Source organism: Haliaeetus albicilla, chromosome 4 (genome assembly GCF_947461875.1).
Source record: "Haliaeetus albicilla chromosome 4, bHalAlb1.1, whole genome shotgun sequence".
NCBI lineage: Eukaryota > Metazoa > Chordata > Aves > Accipitriformes > Accipitridae > Haliaeetus > Haliaeetus albicilla.
The window spans coordinates 8,076,185-8,094,829 of NC_091486.1; the positions used below are offsets into that span (position 1 = coordinate 8,076,185).

The 18,645-nt window shown below is 41.4% G+C and overlaps 1 protein-coding gene across 2 annotated transcripts; it reads right to left on the reverse strand.

The window, feature by feature from the left end:
- Positions 1-182: 182 nt before the first annotated feature.
- UBXN4 (UBX domain protein 4) lies at positions 183-17,016 on the reverse strand. 2 transcript variants are annotated; one of them, XM_069780815.1, is made up of 13 exons: positions 16,856-17,016; positions 9,823-9,925; positions 8,936-8,964; positions 7,959-8,077; positions 7,246-7,360; positions 6,642-6,744; positions 4,966-5,020; positions 4,648-4,812; positions 3,731-3,858; positions 2,606-2,708; positions 2,124-2,255; positions 1,582-1,790; positions 183-820 (listed from the first exon to the last, which is right to left on the reverse strand). In XM_069780815.1, exons 1-13 carry the CDS (start codon positions 16,935-16,937, stop codon positions 682-684), a joined length of 1,482 nt encoding a protein of 493 aa, XP_069636916.1. In that variant the 5' UTR covers positions 16,938-17,016; the 3' UTR covers positions 183-681. The 2 variants fall into 2 exon arrangements, with proteins under 2 accessions (XP_069636916.1, XP_069636915.1); XM_069780814.1 differs by having other exon boundaries at positions 7,198-7,360; positions 16,856-16,967.
- Positions 17,017-18,645: the final 1,629 nt, after the last annotated feature.

Here is an 18,645-nt window from a genome sequence, read left to right on the forward strand (position 1 = left end):
TGGACCCAAACCACTTATTTCAGATGTGTTTTACCAGATTTTAATATGAACAACTCTCAAGTAAGGTCATTTAAACTGGAGCAAAAAGTTTGTCTGCAGTATTTTAAATTTCACCATATGATCCTAACTGCTTACTTCCTTGTGACACAAGTACTTCAGAGGAGCCTCACAAAAGACAACAGTTATGTTTTCTGGAAAATAGTTTATTGAGTGCTTGGGGAATTAAAAACTACAAGGTTTTGCTTGCAGTTGCAGAAGCAAGAAAAAAAGTTAAACATAAATTAGTTACCTGATTTGCTAATTATAGTGCTTCTGAAACCCTCATTTTAATCAGTCATCGCCTACCATGACCTTTATATTAATATCTGGCCCTTAAATTTATGTAGCAGAATATTTATAGTTTAAAAAGTGCCTTTCTATGGCAGAAGGGTAATGATTATGAAAGCTGAGAGAGATTTTCAGTCTTTTTAACTCTTTGCTTCTAGGCCTCAGCTACACCCACTTAATTTTTCTGACTTAAGTGACTTTATTCCATACTCCACTGCAGGAATAAGAATTAAGTAATTCAGTCAATGTAAAATAAGCCCCACTTGTCCAGAAGCTTTAGTTGACTCAGATCAAGTAAGGGAAGGAAGGAAAAAAAAAAAAAAGCCAGACAGTGATTAGTGCAGTTACTCAAAACTACATTTGTTGTGTAGAATTTCCATTCCAAGTATTGTTTTCATCTTCTCCATCATCTTGTGTCCTCAGTCTATATATTTTGCCTTCTTTTTTGAAGTCTTCCCCCCGCTTTTCCACTACTCGTTTCCTGACAGCTTGCCTAGGGTACAAATGACAGTGAGGTTTGACAGTTTCCCTGGTAGTAATTACACACAAGAAGTGAATGCAATAAAAATGCAATAAAAATGCAAATCATGCATCCTTCCTTCTCTTATCCCCAATAACAGTTTTCTTCAGCCCCTTGTTTCCTTGGGAAAGAATACCCAGCTGAAAATTTGTCATTTAGTAGTCAGTCAAACTGACAGAATCTCATTTCCCCTGGAAAGCACCTGTCATTGAAGCGATACGTGGCCGCTTCACGTGAAATGGCCTAGTGGCTCTCCCAGTGCAGGGGAGGTCTCATTCTCTAGGCAATACAAAACCTTAACTGTCAAAATGAGACTTCAGTTGCTTGAGTTTCTTGTACGACCACACCATAACAATTTGACATCTAGTTTTCAGAATTTTTATCTTCCAAACAATATCAGCTGAAGCGAAGCCCACAGTTGTAGTTACAGCTGAATTCCCTATTCATAAATGACGGCAAGAGAATGCTTTTTTTACTCTGTAATTGGAAATTGAAGCAAACAATGAGGAGGTTGCTTAATCACACACATAAAAAACAAGAAATCCTAGTCAGAGCTGTCATGCAGTTTTACCAGCTACCAGGTTAAGCCTTCTAACTGGATGGAAGGGTGGTGGCCAGAAACTACACAGAGAGGGCAGCAGTTAAGAGACAGATACAGTTCAGTTCCCCACTACAGGATGAAACAATTCCTGCAAGCGGTTTGAGAAATAGCTGCCTTAAACAGCTTTGATTACCTGCTTTGCTCAATGCTGCTAGATGCGGAAGGATTTGAATGGTCTTGCTGATGAGCTGATCTCACAGTAGACTGTGAGGGAGGTGGACTCGTAAACAGGAAGTTGCTAATAAATCTCCAAACCGCTAAGAGGGGATAAAGTATTGTGCCCAAGAACTTCCACAGATCACCGCCTGAAGCCTGAACAACAGAAGTAGCAGGTCTTCCCGCCTGGTCATGAACATGTAAAGCAAACTTGTCAGATATTAAAGTCGTGCACTTCTAGACAGAGTATTTCATCCATAATTTAGAAGCAGCTCAGCAGACACAAGAACTCCTTTGGTTACACACTAGACAAATATCTACACGCCATTTATCTGCCTCAGAAAAAGCCCTCCCCCAAATCAGTCCTGACAAAAATTAAACTAATTTTGCAATCTTAGACACAGAAAAGACCAAAATTCAAGCCAAGTATTATCATGGCCCACTAACAGCAAATATACAGCTACAGTACTGCTGTTTGCAAGAAAATGTAAAGCAAACAAACCAAAACCCAGCACCTACCGGCAGCAACACTACTGAAGCACTCGGTGCTAACTCTAGCTCCAGTAATTTCTTTCCATAATCTTCTTTGGTAAACTCCCTTCTGGGAAACATTGTCGCCAGTGAAAAATTGCCATAAGCATTACCAACTGTCTGTGAAAATATAAAGAAAACATTTTGTTTATAACTGTTCGCTTTCAAACAACTGCAGATTTGCCAGCTGAGTATACCTTGCCATATTGACCCAAGAGTTCTATATCAAACTATCAATCATCTTCATGTAGAGAAACAAAGGATTTTTCATATCCTACTGTCTCTTAACTAATGATACGCTGCACTAATACAAAGGCAGTTGGTGGCACTGGAGAAGGCTGCTACCAAAACCCACTTCAAATAAACAAAAAGAAAAGCAGTTGATGACAGTTCCACCACGATCAACAACTAGTTGATGCTACACCAAGTTGTAATCAGCACATAGCTGAGAAAACAAAACACCAATTTACCTGTGCAGCAAACTGCCTTGCTTCTTCCAGCCGTGCTTCAGATGGGAACTGGTTAGTAAAGGAAGATCCATCTGGGAGGCGGAACTGAATCCTGGCTATTGCACTGCAGGACACGTATCGGGGTCAGTCAACACATGAACAGTTACAGACAAATGCTCCTGGGGCTTTAGTTTGGTAGTATTGAAATGTGGGAGAGAGGGACAGTTATCCTACTCGTGGCAGTGCAGATGGGTTATAAGTTTGGATCCACAGTTGATAACCACCTGCTTGTATCTCACAATGCATCTCCTGGTTTTTGTCAGAGTCCAAGACCCACCACCATTCAAACAAGATATTTATATTAATCACGCAAAAAATGAGTAAGTGAATGAAATATAAACCATGTTTCTTTTGTGTAGCCTGTATTAGTTTTGTTCTTTTTTCAAGAAGTTGTATTATGAAGGCACAGACATTTAAGCTGGCTTGGCAAGTAATTTTATATTCAACTAGCTATGGGCCAGCGTTACTGTGCGAGTTTCAACACCAACACAGGCTGCTACTCCCGTGCTTGCCCTCTGTTCAGGGGCAGTACTAGACTCACAGTGGCTCTGTAACTCCACATAAGGTCTCTACAGGTTAAGAGTATTTTTTAAAACACTAGTGTTGGGCAAAGCAGGAGATCCTCTGACACAGACAGCTGATGACCCCAGTCAAGCCTTGCTGAATCCAAGCCAACTGCACACACAGCCAAACAGCTGTGTCAGCACCATGCTCCCCAGCACAGTTCTGACGTTGTCTAGTCATTCTGTCTAGTCATTATCTATCACATTCTCACCTTACCTAGTTCCCCACCTAGCCCCATTATATGTGGTATTTAAATCAAAGATCATACAGAAAAAGCTCTTATCTAACTAAAATAACACACAAAGAAAGGTGGTTAGTGTTTCATGAGGAATGTCAGAAGGTTGAAAATTATCAGAGAACATAATATTCATGTAAATAGCTACAAATAAAAGAAAACCAACTTTTTATGTCACTGTTCAACATGGCATCAATTAATAGATTAGGATATATATTAAATCTCTTAAAAGTTTAAGTTTCTTTATCTCCCCCAAAATACACACTTCTTTCTCTACAGGAGCTTACCTTCGCTCCTTTTGAGATGCTTCTTTTCTGGCCTCTATTTCAGCCTGTTTAGCCTGAAGAGCTGCAGCTTTTGCAGCTTCTGCTTCTTCCTTCGATTTTGCAAAGCGAGCTGCTCTCTCAGCACGATCCTGTGAAAGGACCAAACACAAACGTTAATTTTTACCATAAATTGTAGCTTAACATTCATTAAAACGGAGAGCTACGATCTGTACTCGGTACCCAACCAGGGGACAAGACAGTACGGCTGCAAAGAATTATTCACCGCCAAGCTGCACAATCTCATGTCATTAGCCAAGATGACACTTTCCAATGAGTCACTTCATGCAAATAGTTGCTAACAGATGATTTCCCCTGCAAGTTTAACACTCCAGTGAAGATAAAGGGAAAATAAATAAATTAAAAAAAAACCTTATGACAAGTTACATGATTACATTCTAAGTGTTCTAGGCCAAAACCTAACAATGAGGAGGGATTTCAATTGTTACGAACTGCTTATGTCTATATATGTACACACATATATACAAATTTGGAAAACAATCCTCACCACCATTTTGAGATCAGTGTTCTTCTGCATGTTCCACAATTAAATATTCCCTGTGCTTCTGTTCCAGAACTATACTTGCAATTATTTTTATGTTTAAATGATAATTCTCCACTGGACTCAAGGAATATGACAAAAAAGTTGGTATGTTTGTTCAGAAAGAAAAGATCATGATGAATATGAACGCAGAAGCTTCACTTTATACACAGGAAACACTACATAAACCCCAAGCATATGAACTGTTACAATACCAGGCCACACTAAAATGGACAATCTTTCAACATTTCACTGAATGAGAAAATGTATCCTTTTAGTACACTGGTGGCCCTTGTGAAAGAGAGAAGCAGCAAGCTATCTTCCAAAATGAAAAATTTACCATTGCAATCTGTTGTCTTATGCGCTCTCTAGCAGCCTTCTCTTCTGCCTTTTCTCTGTTCCTTTCCTCTAACATACGTTTTGTCAATTCTTCTTCCTGTCGTCTTTTGTACTCCAACATTTCTTTACCAGTTTTTCTCCGTTCAATTTCTTTCTTAATTTCTTTCTGAATAAACAACAGACACAAAAAATTGGACCATGAAATCGCCTTGGACAAGAGTAAGACAAGACTGAAGTACATTTGTTTAAAAAGGAATGAAGCATTTATTCAAATAAGGCTATAAAAAAAATTGCAAGTGGTTTTACATTTTTTTGTTACCTGTTCTTCTTCTTTCCTTTTCTCTTCCCGCCTTTCTTCAAGCTTTTTTGTTATTCTAAATTTAAGAATGAAGTGAAAAGTCTTAAAATCGCAGTATCTGTTATTAACATTTTAAAATTTTAATGAAATATTTGTAAACACTTGCAGGAGACTGGAACACATGAAAATGAACTGTAACACAGTGCTAATACCTACTGTACAGTAATGATTCATTCACATGCGGGTGCACCATCCATAAAAAGATGAGGTGGTGATTCACCACTGAGTTTCTGACTTTTAATGGAGTTCTAACATATTCCTTCTGTCATTTTTTGCTCAGTAAATGAAGAATCTTACATCTTACTGTTGAATCAACTTGTAAGACATACAATAAGCAAATACTATTTATGATCTGTGGTAACAGAAACACTAAAACTCAATCTCCTCTTAGCTATTTAAGCCATCTGGTTTCTTCTGCACATCACTTCCTAAAATGGAAAGCAAATAATATATAGCACTGACATAAATGCACATGCATCTGTCTCATCTATCCAGAAAGGTGCCTTAGAATAAGGATTGACTTAAAAAACCATAGCAATTTACAACATATTTTAAGTCTAGGGAAGGGCAGGCATGACCAAACAACTCCATGAGAAGTCAGATAATCTGAAAAATTTTGCTTGTATAGTAGCTGTTTTGCTTTTTAAAAAAGAAAATGGTAATTACCACAGAGGTTTGTCTCTGTTTTCCCCTGAAAGAAATGTTGCAGATATATGCAAATGTGGTGTAATTTAAGACTAATGCACATTTTTAAAAAGAACTTTGGTATTTATAAGAAAATACTGGCTGCATTTTCTTATCAATAGTAAGAAAAAATTATACTTATTGTCCAACATCTTTTAAAGAAAACTGAAATGAAATGTGAAAAGGTTTTAAAATATATTTTAGCAGTATAAATAATCCTACTTACTAAGTATGTGCTACTGGTTTTAGGTAGGATATTACAAATAGTATCAGTCTTACAGATGCTAAAACCCAATTTTATACACTGAATCTCATACTTAAAAACAATCGATTTAATGAATGAACCATGTACTGAACCAGATACTTCTGGTCACCATACTTTTAAATACTAGAACTAGCATTGCTCCCGAGACCTCATTACTGTTCACTGATAAAACAAAACAAGAGTCTGAGAAGAGGATTCCTCTGGCTTTTTCAATATGCCTAGACTACAAACAGTCATCAAATAGACAAGAAGAAAAAGAAGCAAGATGTCATCTCTGTACAAAACCTAGCTTAGCACTTCATTACCCCAGTTTAAAGTGCTTTCAGTTCAATATTTTAACTCATTCAAAAATGTGCAGCAAACATATTGTCCGTATTCAAATTATATCAAAGGGGAACATTTATAGTTTTCCAGATTACCCCTTTCTTTCAGAGTATGTGAAAAAAAGAGATTCATTTAAAAGCTGTTTTCTGATATTGTCACATACATCTAAACAAAAATAAGACCACATAAATGCTTGCCAGATGATAACAGAATGAGCACCAAAATCCTGTAATTAAGTCCATTTGTTAAAAACCCAAACAAACCAACCAACCAAACCAACCAAAAAACCCACAACAAACCACAACAAAACTGCCTCCTGAGAAACAAATACAATACGTTAGGAAGTCTGCAAAAGACGACTTACCTTTCTACTTTGAGTGCAAGATCATTCACAGGCTGAGCATCACTCACTTGTTCATCTAAAGAATTAGTTGCTTCCTGGCTTGCTTGACCTGAATTTGCTCCATCTTCAAGTGATTTACAAGAAAGTAATCCATAAGAGAAAAATAAGAGATATATTTCTTATCATTAAAAATTATTATGCTCATTGTTAGCCACAATTCACAGTAACTAGGTTATCTTAAGGAGATACAAAGTTCTGCTATTTAGACTCTCCCCTCCACCCCCCATTTGGTTTCAGGTTACTAACCCAGACAAACTTTTTAAATTGAATCCTATATCAAGAAAGTGTGCACAATTTTCATTGTATTATAAACCATAGATTTCTCACTCATTAAAACTGACCAGAATGAGAAGTTATTCTTCCTTCTAGACTTGCAATCAGCATTCTAGGATACCCAAGTTTTTTCTCAACAAGTCCACTCAATGTATTGCCTTTCACATACCATCACGTAACAACTTAAGAAAAGGAAAACTATTTCAAAAGCAAATTAGCTAGCATTTGTGTAAAAATACATTACCAGCAGAAGGTCTTATTGAATCAGATGTAACAGACTCGGGAGAGTCACAAAACTCTACTGCTCTGGATTGCGTATTTTCTGGAGCATCGTCAGATGGACAGGAGGCACACGGAGCAGATGACTGACTTCCATTTTCCAAAGGCTGCCCTTTTACTGTGTGCATCTAAAAAATTGGGGAAAAAATGCCCCGAAACTATGAAACTTTGAATATTTTCCACAGGTTCAAAGGTCAAGACTAAACTATTTTCAGAGAATCAGTCCTATTTAAAATATAAAACTAAAACTATCACGTATTGTTTGTTGACTGTGATGCAAGCATACATTTCATATTTTTTTCCTAATTTTAGTCTTACACTTGAAGTCAAAGTGATAAAACTTTATACTATGTTCCAAGAATAATTTTATAAATCCACATTACAAGACAATATTACAAAACCACGTATGAACTTTACTGAAAGAGTAATCGGTATGTCATTCCAGTTCAGAGTTCTTGACATATTTCTTCAATACTGTTAGTGTTACACAGATGATCTAAAACAATCTGTGAAACAAAAAATAACATAGCACCTTTGGATAGTGCTTTGCAACCTATTCAATTTGTGTACTGAATTTAAGTTTGCAGATTTTGTTGTTGGAAGGATATAGAACCAGTAATTCATAACTCCCCACAGCACAGGCTAAAGGCCAGCGACATCTCTTGTCTTGAGCACGTGAGCACACCCAACTCAATCTGAAATATCCAGTCTGTCAGCAAGTGTTACCTGTTTAACTTTACGGATTCTGGTAACAAGCTCTTCAACAGAAACGCTGCCAGCAATTACTTCCAAAGGGATTCCATTGTCTCCTATAAAAAAACTCGATGGAACACACACTACAGGATCTGCACAGCAACAGTTAAGGGCAATAAATGACAGAAGTTTATAAAGTAACTTTAAAAGGAAAAGCGTAAGTCCTTCCTACAGAACCTTCTAGCCCAATATTCTATCTCCACCTGGTTGCCAGCAGTCAGTGCCAAGGGAGGAAGAAAAAAGACACTAACAAAAATGCTGGAAAACATTACATACAAAGAATTAGAATTTCTTCTTTTCTTTGAAATGGTTTAAGCCAAAATATTTTTCTCCAACACACATGCATCCGACAAGCAATTATGCTTTGACTTAAAAGACTTTGGTTTAGTGTTTTAGTGTGAGACAACATCTATGTAGACAACAATGAATTCTTTACAGCATTAAGAAAATCCAAGTTAAGGTACTGAATTCCCTTCCTCAGCATCATACAGAATTCCTGAGCTATACGCAGTGACCTACTTAAGGTAGGCAGATGTTTACCTAACTTCACACCTGTGTATCTGATAGAACCCAATCCACTATTTGTTCTTCCTTCTCTGTAACTCTGAACTCCAGCTAATAATTTAAAGCATTGCTTGTTTGTTTTCTAATGCTGATTAGTAATACCAATGGGTTATTTTGTTTACATAAAGCTTTGGATAATTTTCTATTTGGAGAATTACATAGGATTAACATCAGAAAACCCCAACTTGTTCACTTTCTCTAAGAATTGACAGTAAGTTGGATATATAGATGGTATCTTTTAAGTACAGTTTCTTGCATATTTTTGTGCCATAAGAAGTATTTTTAATAATGCTGCTTGTGCATATATTTCTTAAGAACAGTACTAACTTGTAAAGAGCAATTTTCTGTAATCATTATGTAGCATCTAAGCTGATCTCAAAGGATACAAATTTGAGAAAACTGCAGGCATGCTTCGCTGTTTAAAAGAAAAGATCTGTTTAGGGGGAGCAATTACTTCGCAACAACTTTAGATTAAGTCTTTCATCATAAAAATAACTGTCCTACTACCACACACAAAACTATTTAAATACTTGAGAGAACACTAAAAGCAAATTTGCATTGCATCTTCTCGTTAACATTTTGCGTAAGTGTTGACATGGTGACAATCCCTGGTTATCACAGTTGACTATGTAAGATTTAGGGGAACAGTGCTAAGAAGCAATTCAGGAAAAAGACATCTAGTCTACTGAGTGCGAATAATATAGGAAGTCTAATAAAATGTCTATAGAGCATTTCAAAATAATACCATTTTTGGAAATGTCAATGCGCTTTCTGCACACGGACTGGAACACTTACACATAACAAAAATAGTTGAGTAATTTACCCAGGAACTTCAATGCTTCGCTATTCTATGTGTTACAATAGAGAAAAAACACATCAGATTTTTATCTTTCTGAATTCATGAGAATTTTTAAATTCGTTATGTAACTTGGCAAATCAAGAACTGCCTCAAGAGTACTTGCATTTTGATTCCAGCTTTTTTACATAACTTTTGTGTCTCTTTCTGTTGAAAAAAGACAACCTCAAGCATCCTTTTACTAGTACTGAAATACAGTCCGACATACACAATGAATATTCTGCAGAACACAACAGTAAATTTGGACATTTGGAATTTTCTCAGGCTCTAGTGGCTTCAGGTGTACTGAATTCACTTATGTTCTGGAACCTTGTATTTAGACTACCTCCAAATCAGGGCGAGGATTTCAAAAGCCTCTTACTCTCATCATCATCAATGAAAGACTGTGTAAGAGACAGAATTAGAATGGGATCAAACCTTTTGGTGTCGATTTTAATTGCAACAAAACCATCTGAGGCAGCTTCAGTCACCTTCTCATCTTCCCACCTTGCAGCCATCTCAGTAGATTGTTCATCCTCACCTGTAAGATACAGCACACATGTGATACTAAACATACCACAAATTACTGTCTCTGGTCTGATTTTAGCTTTGCTTCAATTGCTTGAAATCACCTTTGAAAGATGCTCTCATTATTATTTTCGAGTCAGTTTATCATTTATTTTTGATAATCTGGAGACAACTCACTCCAGCTGACTTGCCTGGCTAACATACCAAAAACCCAATACACCAAAAATCCTTCCAAGCCAGCAAGCACATAGCTTTCACAGTCATTCAACTGCATGGTGAGAAGGTCCAAGGGAGCAGAACAGACTGGACCACACAGATGGAACAGACAGAGGAACTGGTGGTGATGGCCAAGTCCCAAGATCAGCTCGATTGCATCATCTAATTGCACAACTGCCAAAGGATCTCATTTTCACGTTACAGTGTGTATGCTTATGCTTTAGTATTTTGCTTCAGTATACTCTCATAATATGCAAGGAGATTCCCACAGCACAGAGGAAACCATGGCTTCTCCCTGACATTAAGCTTGACCTAACATGCTAAAACCATCCACTGCTTACCCCTCATTATAAATTTAATTACATATTGGTACACCAGCTGCTAATAGGTAAAACTGTATTTTCCACTCCTTGGAAATACGTAATTCAGCAGGCAAGGTTTCATCAGTTTGATGGTGTTAAAAAAACCACAAACCAAGAAACATTTATTCGTGGGATTATTTCTAACTTAGTTTTGTATTCCAGTTCCTGACAGGAACAGTAACAGTAGGAGGGGAGGAACAAGAGTAACGGTAGAAGAGGAGCTACTTAAGTAAGGGAAACTGCAAAGGTGCTCTGGGGCTACAGATTCAGAAGTGTTATTCTAATCACATTAAACACATCAATCATGCATTTATCTTCCAAAGCACCGGTTTAGTGAGGATGTGGGTTAATAAGTACGATTCCGATGAATATTAACCATCTTTCAACAAGTAAATCAGCCTGCAACCATTTCTTTATCTTCAGTCTGTATTACTTTATAGCAGCTTGGAAACAACTGTACTCTTGATGAAGAATTTGAGTCACAAGTACAGAAGTATAGTAGTGCATTATTCAGTGACAACAACAAGCCATTTGTTTGTTTCATCCCAGTTGCCATTTCATGCAGTATTTTTTACTTGTTAAAGATCAGGAGTTATACGTGGAGTCCCCTGGTGAAGCGCTGCTTCCTTAAGGCCATAACTGCCTGGCCACAATGCTTCTCAGAGACATGTATCAGATATATCAATTTTGGAAAAGTGTTTTCCAACCACATGTATTGATTTTTCCATGGAAGCGCTGGAGCCAGTAAGAAAGTATTCATCTCTATTACTATTATTCTACATAAGCAACTAAATATTTAGGATAGTTTATGTAGGAACCTTTCCTCTTCCTTTAAGTGCAGTGCTTCCAACTGTGGTCAATGGATGCAGCTGTTTGGCCAAGAGTGGTTCGGCCTCCTCCCCCATTTCCCAATGCTCAGAGACAGGCAGCTGCTTCACCACACACTTTTTCAAAAGGACATGTGCTCATCCGATTAGGCTACTAAAAATATCTAAATACTTGCCTAACACTAACTTTTCCATACAAACAACTGCTGTAGAAAAAGAATGCTGAAAGACACAAACAGGTCAGAGACTGTTCACAGTACAATCTCTGAGAGATGTGACCCATGAATTGAAAATGCTGATAACTCACATTTTACAAAGCTCTATGCCACAAAGCGCAGTTTAATATTGTAACTACCCACAGAAGAGTTGCTTATTCTCACACATCTTTTTGTTTTGATAACCCTTTCTCATTTGGGGGTTAAGGTTCATTTATTACAGTTTTGTAGTAGTAATTATATCCTGAAATGAAAACTGCCAGGCCCCAGGAAAAGCATCAGAAAAGTCAAGAGGTCAAGCTGAGCAGAACTTGACATAGTTCATAATTCTGCTAAACACCGAGCTATCAAAACCACCTCAGAGTTCTAGTTCCCAAGAGTCTCAGATTTGTTGTTTCTCAAACAAAAGTATCACTTTATTTCACTTAGCGGAAAGACCGGTACAAAATTTGCAGTCACACTTGCTCATCTCCTAAATTTGGTCAGATAAATTTAGATATCTACATAGCGAAAACATATTGATCATTTCTCAAGTGATTCAGATAACTGGAAGAGACTCTTTTTCTCAATGATTTATCTCCTGTACAAGGAACTTACTCAAAACCAATGCAAGTTGTCAAAGGACTTTAATTCCCCATCCCTCAGCACAGTCATCAGGGAAAAGCACTTTCCTTTCAGAAGGAGCGAGATAGGCCCAGCTGACTTCTCAATGTCCAGCATTTTATAACTACTCAGCAAGAGTAAGGATTGCCCATCCTGGAAATGACAGAAAGCCAGGATATTAAGCTGCTCACCTCCTCCTCCTCTGCATCATTTCACATATTTAACTTGAAAAGTACTTTGATACAGCCTGGCTACAAAATGCTAACAAATAGCTTGTTGATTGCAAATCAGCGCTTTGTAAAAAAATAATCCTAAAATAAAGTCATGAACAAAGGAAGAAGCGTTTCTACAAATGTTACTTAAAAGAAACACAAACATTTTAGCTTGAAGTTTTTTCTTTTCTCCCCCCTCATTTTTTCACTTCTGAAAAGCACTTTTTATGAGTGGCCTGTTATTTTCACGATCAGAACATGTCCTAACTTTTAGAAAGAATAATCCTAAGCACCTCAATCAGGACAGAGAAGGTATCTGAGAGGGTTTCCTATCAAACAATTAACTTTAGATTAATAACTCAAATAACGAGAGGAGTTTTTTAACTCTGCAGGCTAGAAAATCATGTACATAACAGGTACCAACAAGATACTAGAGACATTCACCAGACCTGTTTCAGCACCAGGAATATTTCTTCCCTGTGCAGCAGCAGAACCTACTAGCAATTATTTGATGCCACGAAGTAACTCATCTGGTCCCCAAACACAACTTCCTTGCTTTGTGCATACAGAAGCCTCTAATCTAATTTGAAATCAGTTTTTTAAGGCAGACGTGCTTCACCTTATGCTCCCTGGAGAGTATGGAGCAACCCCTTTTATAGCAACTTCCCGTGAATTCAACAGGATATTTAATATGCTTACACAACTACACAGAATATGCTATGAAGGTTTTAAAAACTGAACTAAAAAAATGTTAGGATTATAGCCGCAAACAAAAATGTTGAAGAAAAAAAAACTGGTTGAACAACATGCAATTGCAGTCACAAACACCACCTCATTGTTAAAATAAACAGCCACATTATGCCTTGCTTGACTGGAAAATATTCTAGAATCAGAAAGAATAATCCAGTTCTTCATTTTCTAGCAGTTGTTTAGAGAAGTGCAGTGAAGAGGGAGATAGGGACAGACAGATGGTAGCAGAAACCAAACAGAGGTGGACCTACCAGAATTCAGTAATTTCTGTCAAGGCTGTATCTAATAGCTATCCTCCACAGTGGCCACCCTACAATTACAGTTAATTTATATTTTCTGTTTCTCTCATGTAATTTTTGTTCCTTTATTAATTTTTTGTCCCCATATACACTATTAGACAAAGCATACAAAACAAAACAGAAACACTGAACACTTCTGAAAGTGTGTTTTCCTGCTCAGAAACCTGCTTTCAAATGCCCGTCTATGGGCAAGCGTGTAGCATGAAGACTCAAAGATACCATCACCACCCACTGTGCAGTTTTAAACACGGATCTACCCAAACAACAAACCCAGTCACTGCTAGCATAAAAATAGACTATTCTTTCAGCACTCAGCATCCTTCAAACACACCTGCTTCAGCACATGGTGAGAAAGTATGTTCTTGGGCTTCCCAATTCCCTTTCTCAGCAGGCATAACAGAACTGCTTTGTTATCAGCTCCATCACAGGTCAGCCACCCCAATCCCACTGTTCCTAGGGTAGACCAGAACTCAGCAGATCTCTTGACGCTTTCATTTTGGAGATATGCTTGCCCTAAGTAACACTGCCCCTTTTTCAGGGGTCATAAGAACAAGCAAAACAAATCAAATCTTTACAGTATACTACAATGTCAAAACTCAGTTACATCCCCACAATCATAAATTTATCTCCACTCTGCGTATCTACACATTCCTGCATCCACCTGGTCAACGTTCGCATCTAAAAGAAACGGCCAGTTTTATGTACAAATTTAGTTTTGTAAAAAACGTTGGAAATTAAGTTACAAAGTGCATTTCTCAACTCCTGATATATATGTATCATGTTCAAAATACTCCTAAGTACTGAATTACTATTAAAAAAAATCTTTGTGGTGGGTTAACTTTGGCTGGATGCCAGATGTCCACCAAAGCTGCTCTATCGTTCCCCTCCTCAACTAGACAGGGGAGAAAAACATGATGAAAGGTTCATGGGTCGAGATAAAGACAGGGAGAGATCACTCACCAATTACTGTCACAGGTAAAACAGACTTGAGTCAGGGAAAATTAATTTATTGCCAATCAAATGACAGAGTAGTATCACGAGAAGTAAAACCAAATGTTAAAATACCTTCTGCCCACCCCTCCTTTCTTTCTGGGCTTAACTCCACTCCCAATTTTCTCCACCTCCTCCCCGCCAGTGGCACAGGGGATGGGGAATGGGGGTTGGAGTCAGTTCATCACACTTTGTCTCTGCTGCTCCTTCCTCCTCAGGGGCAGGACTCCTCACTCTTCCCCTGCTCCAGCATGGGGTCCCTCTCACAGCAGACAGTCCTCCACAAACTTCTCCAACGTGGGTCCTTCCCACAGGCTACAGTTCTTCACAAACTGCTCCAGCGTGGGTCCCTCCCACGGGCTGCAGTCCTTCAGGCACAGACTGCTCCAGCGTGGGTCCCCCGCGGGGTCACAAGTCCTGCCAGAAAACCTGCTCCAGCCTGGGCTCCTCTCTCCGTGGGGCCACAGGTCCTGCTAGGAGCCTGCTCCAGCGCAGGCTTCCCACAGGGTCACAGCCTCCTTCGGGCATGCCCCTGCTCCAGGGTGGGGTCCTCCCTGGGCTGCAGGTGGAGATCTGCTCCCCCGTGGACCTCCCTGGGCTGCAGGGGGACAGCCTGCCTCACCATGGTCTTCCCCACGGGCTGCAGGGGAATCTCTGCTCCGGCGCCTGGAGCATCTCCTCCCCCTCCTTCTGCACTGACCTGGGGGTCTGCAGGGCTGGTTCTCTTACATGCTCTTACCCCCCTCTCCCAGCTGCTGTTGTGCAGCAGTTCTTCCCCCCTCCTTTTTCCCCCCTTCTTAAATCTCTCATCCCAGAGGCGCTACCACTGCCACTGATGGGCTCGGCCTTGCCCAGCAGCGGGTCCGTCTTGGAGCTGGCTGGCAGTAGCTCTGTTGGACATGGGGAAGTTTCTGACACCTTCCCACAGAAGCCACCCCTGCAGCCCCCCAGCTACCAAAACCTAGCCACGTAAACCCAGTACAAAGCATTTGAAACACCCAAGAAATTTAGTAGAAAACTTTTAATCCTGACTAGGGAGTTGGGGGGAAGATCAGCCTTTACGTAAGTCAAAGCACATTATGTTTCACAGGTGAAGATGTCAAGTGTTGCAAAACACCTGTGCCAGGAAGTTTCTTGTTGTTTACCACCTGGCTTTTCATTTTTTTTATATAACAAGCTATGATCATGTCATCATGGAGGCAGACACCTATCAGGTAGGCACGGTTGGTAAACACACTGAAGTATGTTTATGGAAAATAAATAAGTAAATCCAATGGTAAAAGGCTTTTACATCATAGCACCCACCTACCATCATGTTTTGTGGGCTTTAAAATGCTGCCTTAAAGCCTGCATACACTACCCCATCCCCTCCACCTACACCAACACAGCATGCCGTGGGCTGAGAAGATCTTGACTTCTCGCACTGTTTACTATCCAGTAGAAAATGCTGTTCTCCAAGTATAAGGAGAGTTGTGTCAGCAAAGGAACTTAACTGCACTTAAGGAACTTAAAGGAACAAAGGAACTTAACCGCACGTCCCCCTTGGGAGTGAACTTCTCCTTGAAGCTAAGCGAATCCCACAGTTCAATAATTCTTAAGGGAATGACACTCGTCACACGTTTAGCGTGGTTGTTTTTTCATAAGGCTTCTGAAAAACTTCAAGCCACAAGCGCTTCAGGCAACAGTAAAAACACCACAGACACAGACAAAAACACAAGAAGAAAGTGAAAGAGTCCGTCCGATGTCCTCCTTTGTCTTTACCTACCCTAATTTTCCCAGGCAGAAAGGCAATGTACCCAAAGGCAATGTGAGTTTCCATAGGTTTCAATTACCATTCAGTTACAGAACAAACACTATAGGGACCTCGGGAAAAAAAAAAAGAAAAAAAAAAAGAGGACACCGTACAGAAACGGCCAAGACAGTGACAGCAGTAAGGACCGCACGCCGGCCCACGCAAGGGCATGGCGAAGGGAGAAGCAAAACGCGGCAACAGCTCGTTTCGCTGCCCAAAGCCGCGGCGCGGGCAAGGCCAGGGGCTGACGGCACCACAGCAGGCCCCGCACCGCCGGGCCGGGCAGCGGGGACTCGGCCTGACACAGCAGAAATCACGGCGCGGCGGGAGGGGGGGGCGGGCGAGCAACAGCTGGCGGAGGCGCCGCCGAGCCGCCGGCACGATCCGCCCGGGGGCGAGCGAGCGAACGAGCGGCAACGGCTGACGGGCTGACAGGGCCGCGGGCGGGCCGGGCCCAGCCGACGGGGGAAGAAGGCTGCGGGCGGGCCGGGAACCGCGCTCGCCTCGGGCGCCGCCGCGGAGCCTGGGGCCGCCCCGGCCGGCCTCAGGGACGGCACCCGCAGCCCACGGGGGCCTGCGCTGCCTCGGCGGCGGCGGCGGCGGCCGCGACCGCTCCCCTCCGGCCCCGGCGGAGGACGCGGCCGCAGGCGCCGCGTCAGCGCGGGGCCGGGCCGTACCTGAGACGAACACGACGAAGACGGAGCTCCGCTGCTTGGCGGCGGCGATGGCGGCCGGGATGGAGCCGCCGAACCACATCATGGTGCCGCCGGACCCGGGCGCTGCCGACCCGCCGCCGAAGGCGCATGCGGCCTCCCGCACCGACGGCCGGCCCGAGCGCGTGCGCCGGCCGGCCGGCCGCGGCCCCGCCCTCCCCTCCCCTCCCCTCCGGATTGGCGGCCGCCGGCGGCGCGCGCCCGCCCTCGGCCACGCGCCGGGTGGCGGCAGATTCGCCTCGGCCGGCCGCCATCTTGGCGCCTCGGTGCCCCGCCGCGGGGCTGGGGACCTGGGCTGTGTCCCAGCGCAAAATGGCTGAGGGGGGGGGCCCGGGGCCGCCTCAGGGAGAAAGGGGCCCACGCAGCGAGGGTGCGTCTCGTGTACCCCAGGGCCTGCGGTGAGGGGCTGCGAGGACACGGTGGCCGCAGTTAACGCTGGCCCTACCATCCACCTTGGGAAAGTCAAGGGCGCGACAGAGGGCAAAAAGGATGGAGGAGGTACGTGTTTGACAGAAATCCGTGCTAGATACGTTAAAAGCGGAGAGTGCGGCATGCACAGATCCTCCGTGAGTGGCAGGAGGTGAGGCCGGGACATTCTCCATGTTCCCCAGTGAGCCAGGCAGCGTGAGGGACTGGGACTGGGACGGCGTTGACAGCACACAGCCTTAGTGGGGGCACAGCCGGCACAGGCAGGCAGTCTCCTCGATGGACGTTTCACAGTAATGAGAACAGGACAATTTCTTTCAAGTGCTCTGATGGTAACATTTTGGAAAAAATGCTGCGCTTAAGTTTCATAGAAACACAGTTAGGACTGGGACTACATATTCTGAGTAACTATTGCTGAGGCAGATACTGTGAAACATTTGAAGGCCAAAAAATACAGAGTCTCTCTGCCTGGAAAGCTCTTTGCTGTTGTACTTTGTGTAACCTGGAGTTTAATTAGAAAAGTCACTGGACAATGACGACTCAAAAACCTACACAGCTATAGAGGAAACAGGCAAATCAAGGTGAATATGCAAAAATTGTTTTACCTCTCTCAAGGTGCAGCATGTGGACAACGTGTCACAGTAATCCTGCTCACTGGGTAAGCTTTGCATACACATGCTGTGCTTCTGCAAGTTTCTTAAAGAATTAACAGTCAGGACATTATAGCTTTTCTGCTGAGATGGTATTATTTTTTTGTATTTTCATTCTTCATGGTACAAAACGCATTTAAGAACGATGCCAAAGGTTGGATGGTATTAAACTATAAATTTTTTGGAGATGAACAAAAAGACATCTCTGTTACGCATGTGCATATAGTGGAAGAGGTTAGGTTGTAATGGGTGTTAGTATCTTAAGCTCTATGAAGAATTTGGATGTGTTGCGCTAATTCTTGTGGCATTTCCAACAGCTGTAGTTTGCATCTATTGCATCTCATTTGAAACCCTAAATAGGAAGCTGAGTTGCATAAGAAGGGTGAGTGAAGTGTTGAACACGATATTTTTTGGAAATTATTTTGCAAATACAATTTCCAAAAATTTCTACACCACTTCAAGCAAGGAAGAAATTTTGTTTCAACATAAAAGTGGAAGGGCTTACTAATGACTGGATGGGTAACTTCTTGTGCGGCTGTACAATCTTTTACATCATCAGGAACTATTTTTATTACATTCTCAAATAATTACAATTTTAAAAGTTTAATTCTCTATAACTGTAGGGTCACCACCGAGTTGCTGCTGTTCCACGTGCCTCTGCTGCTATAATTAATCTGA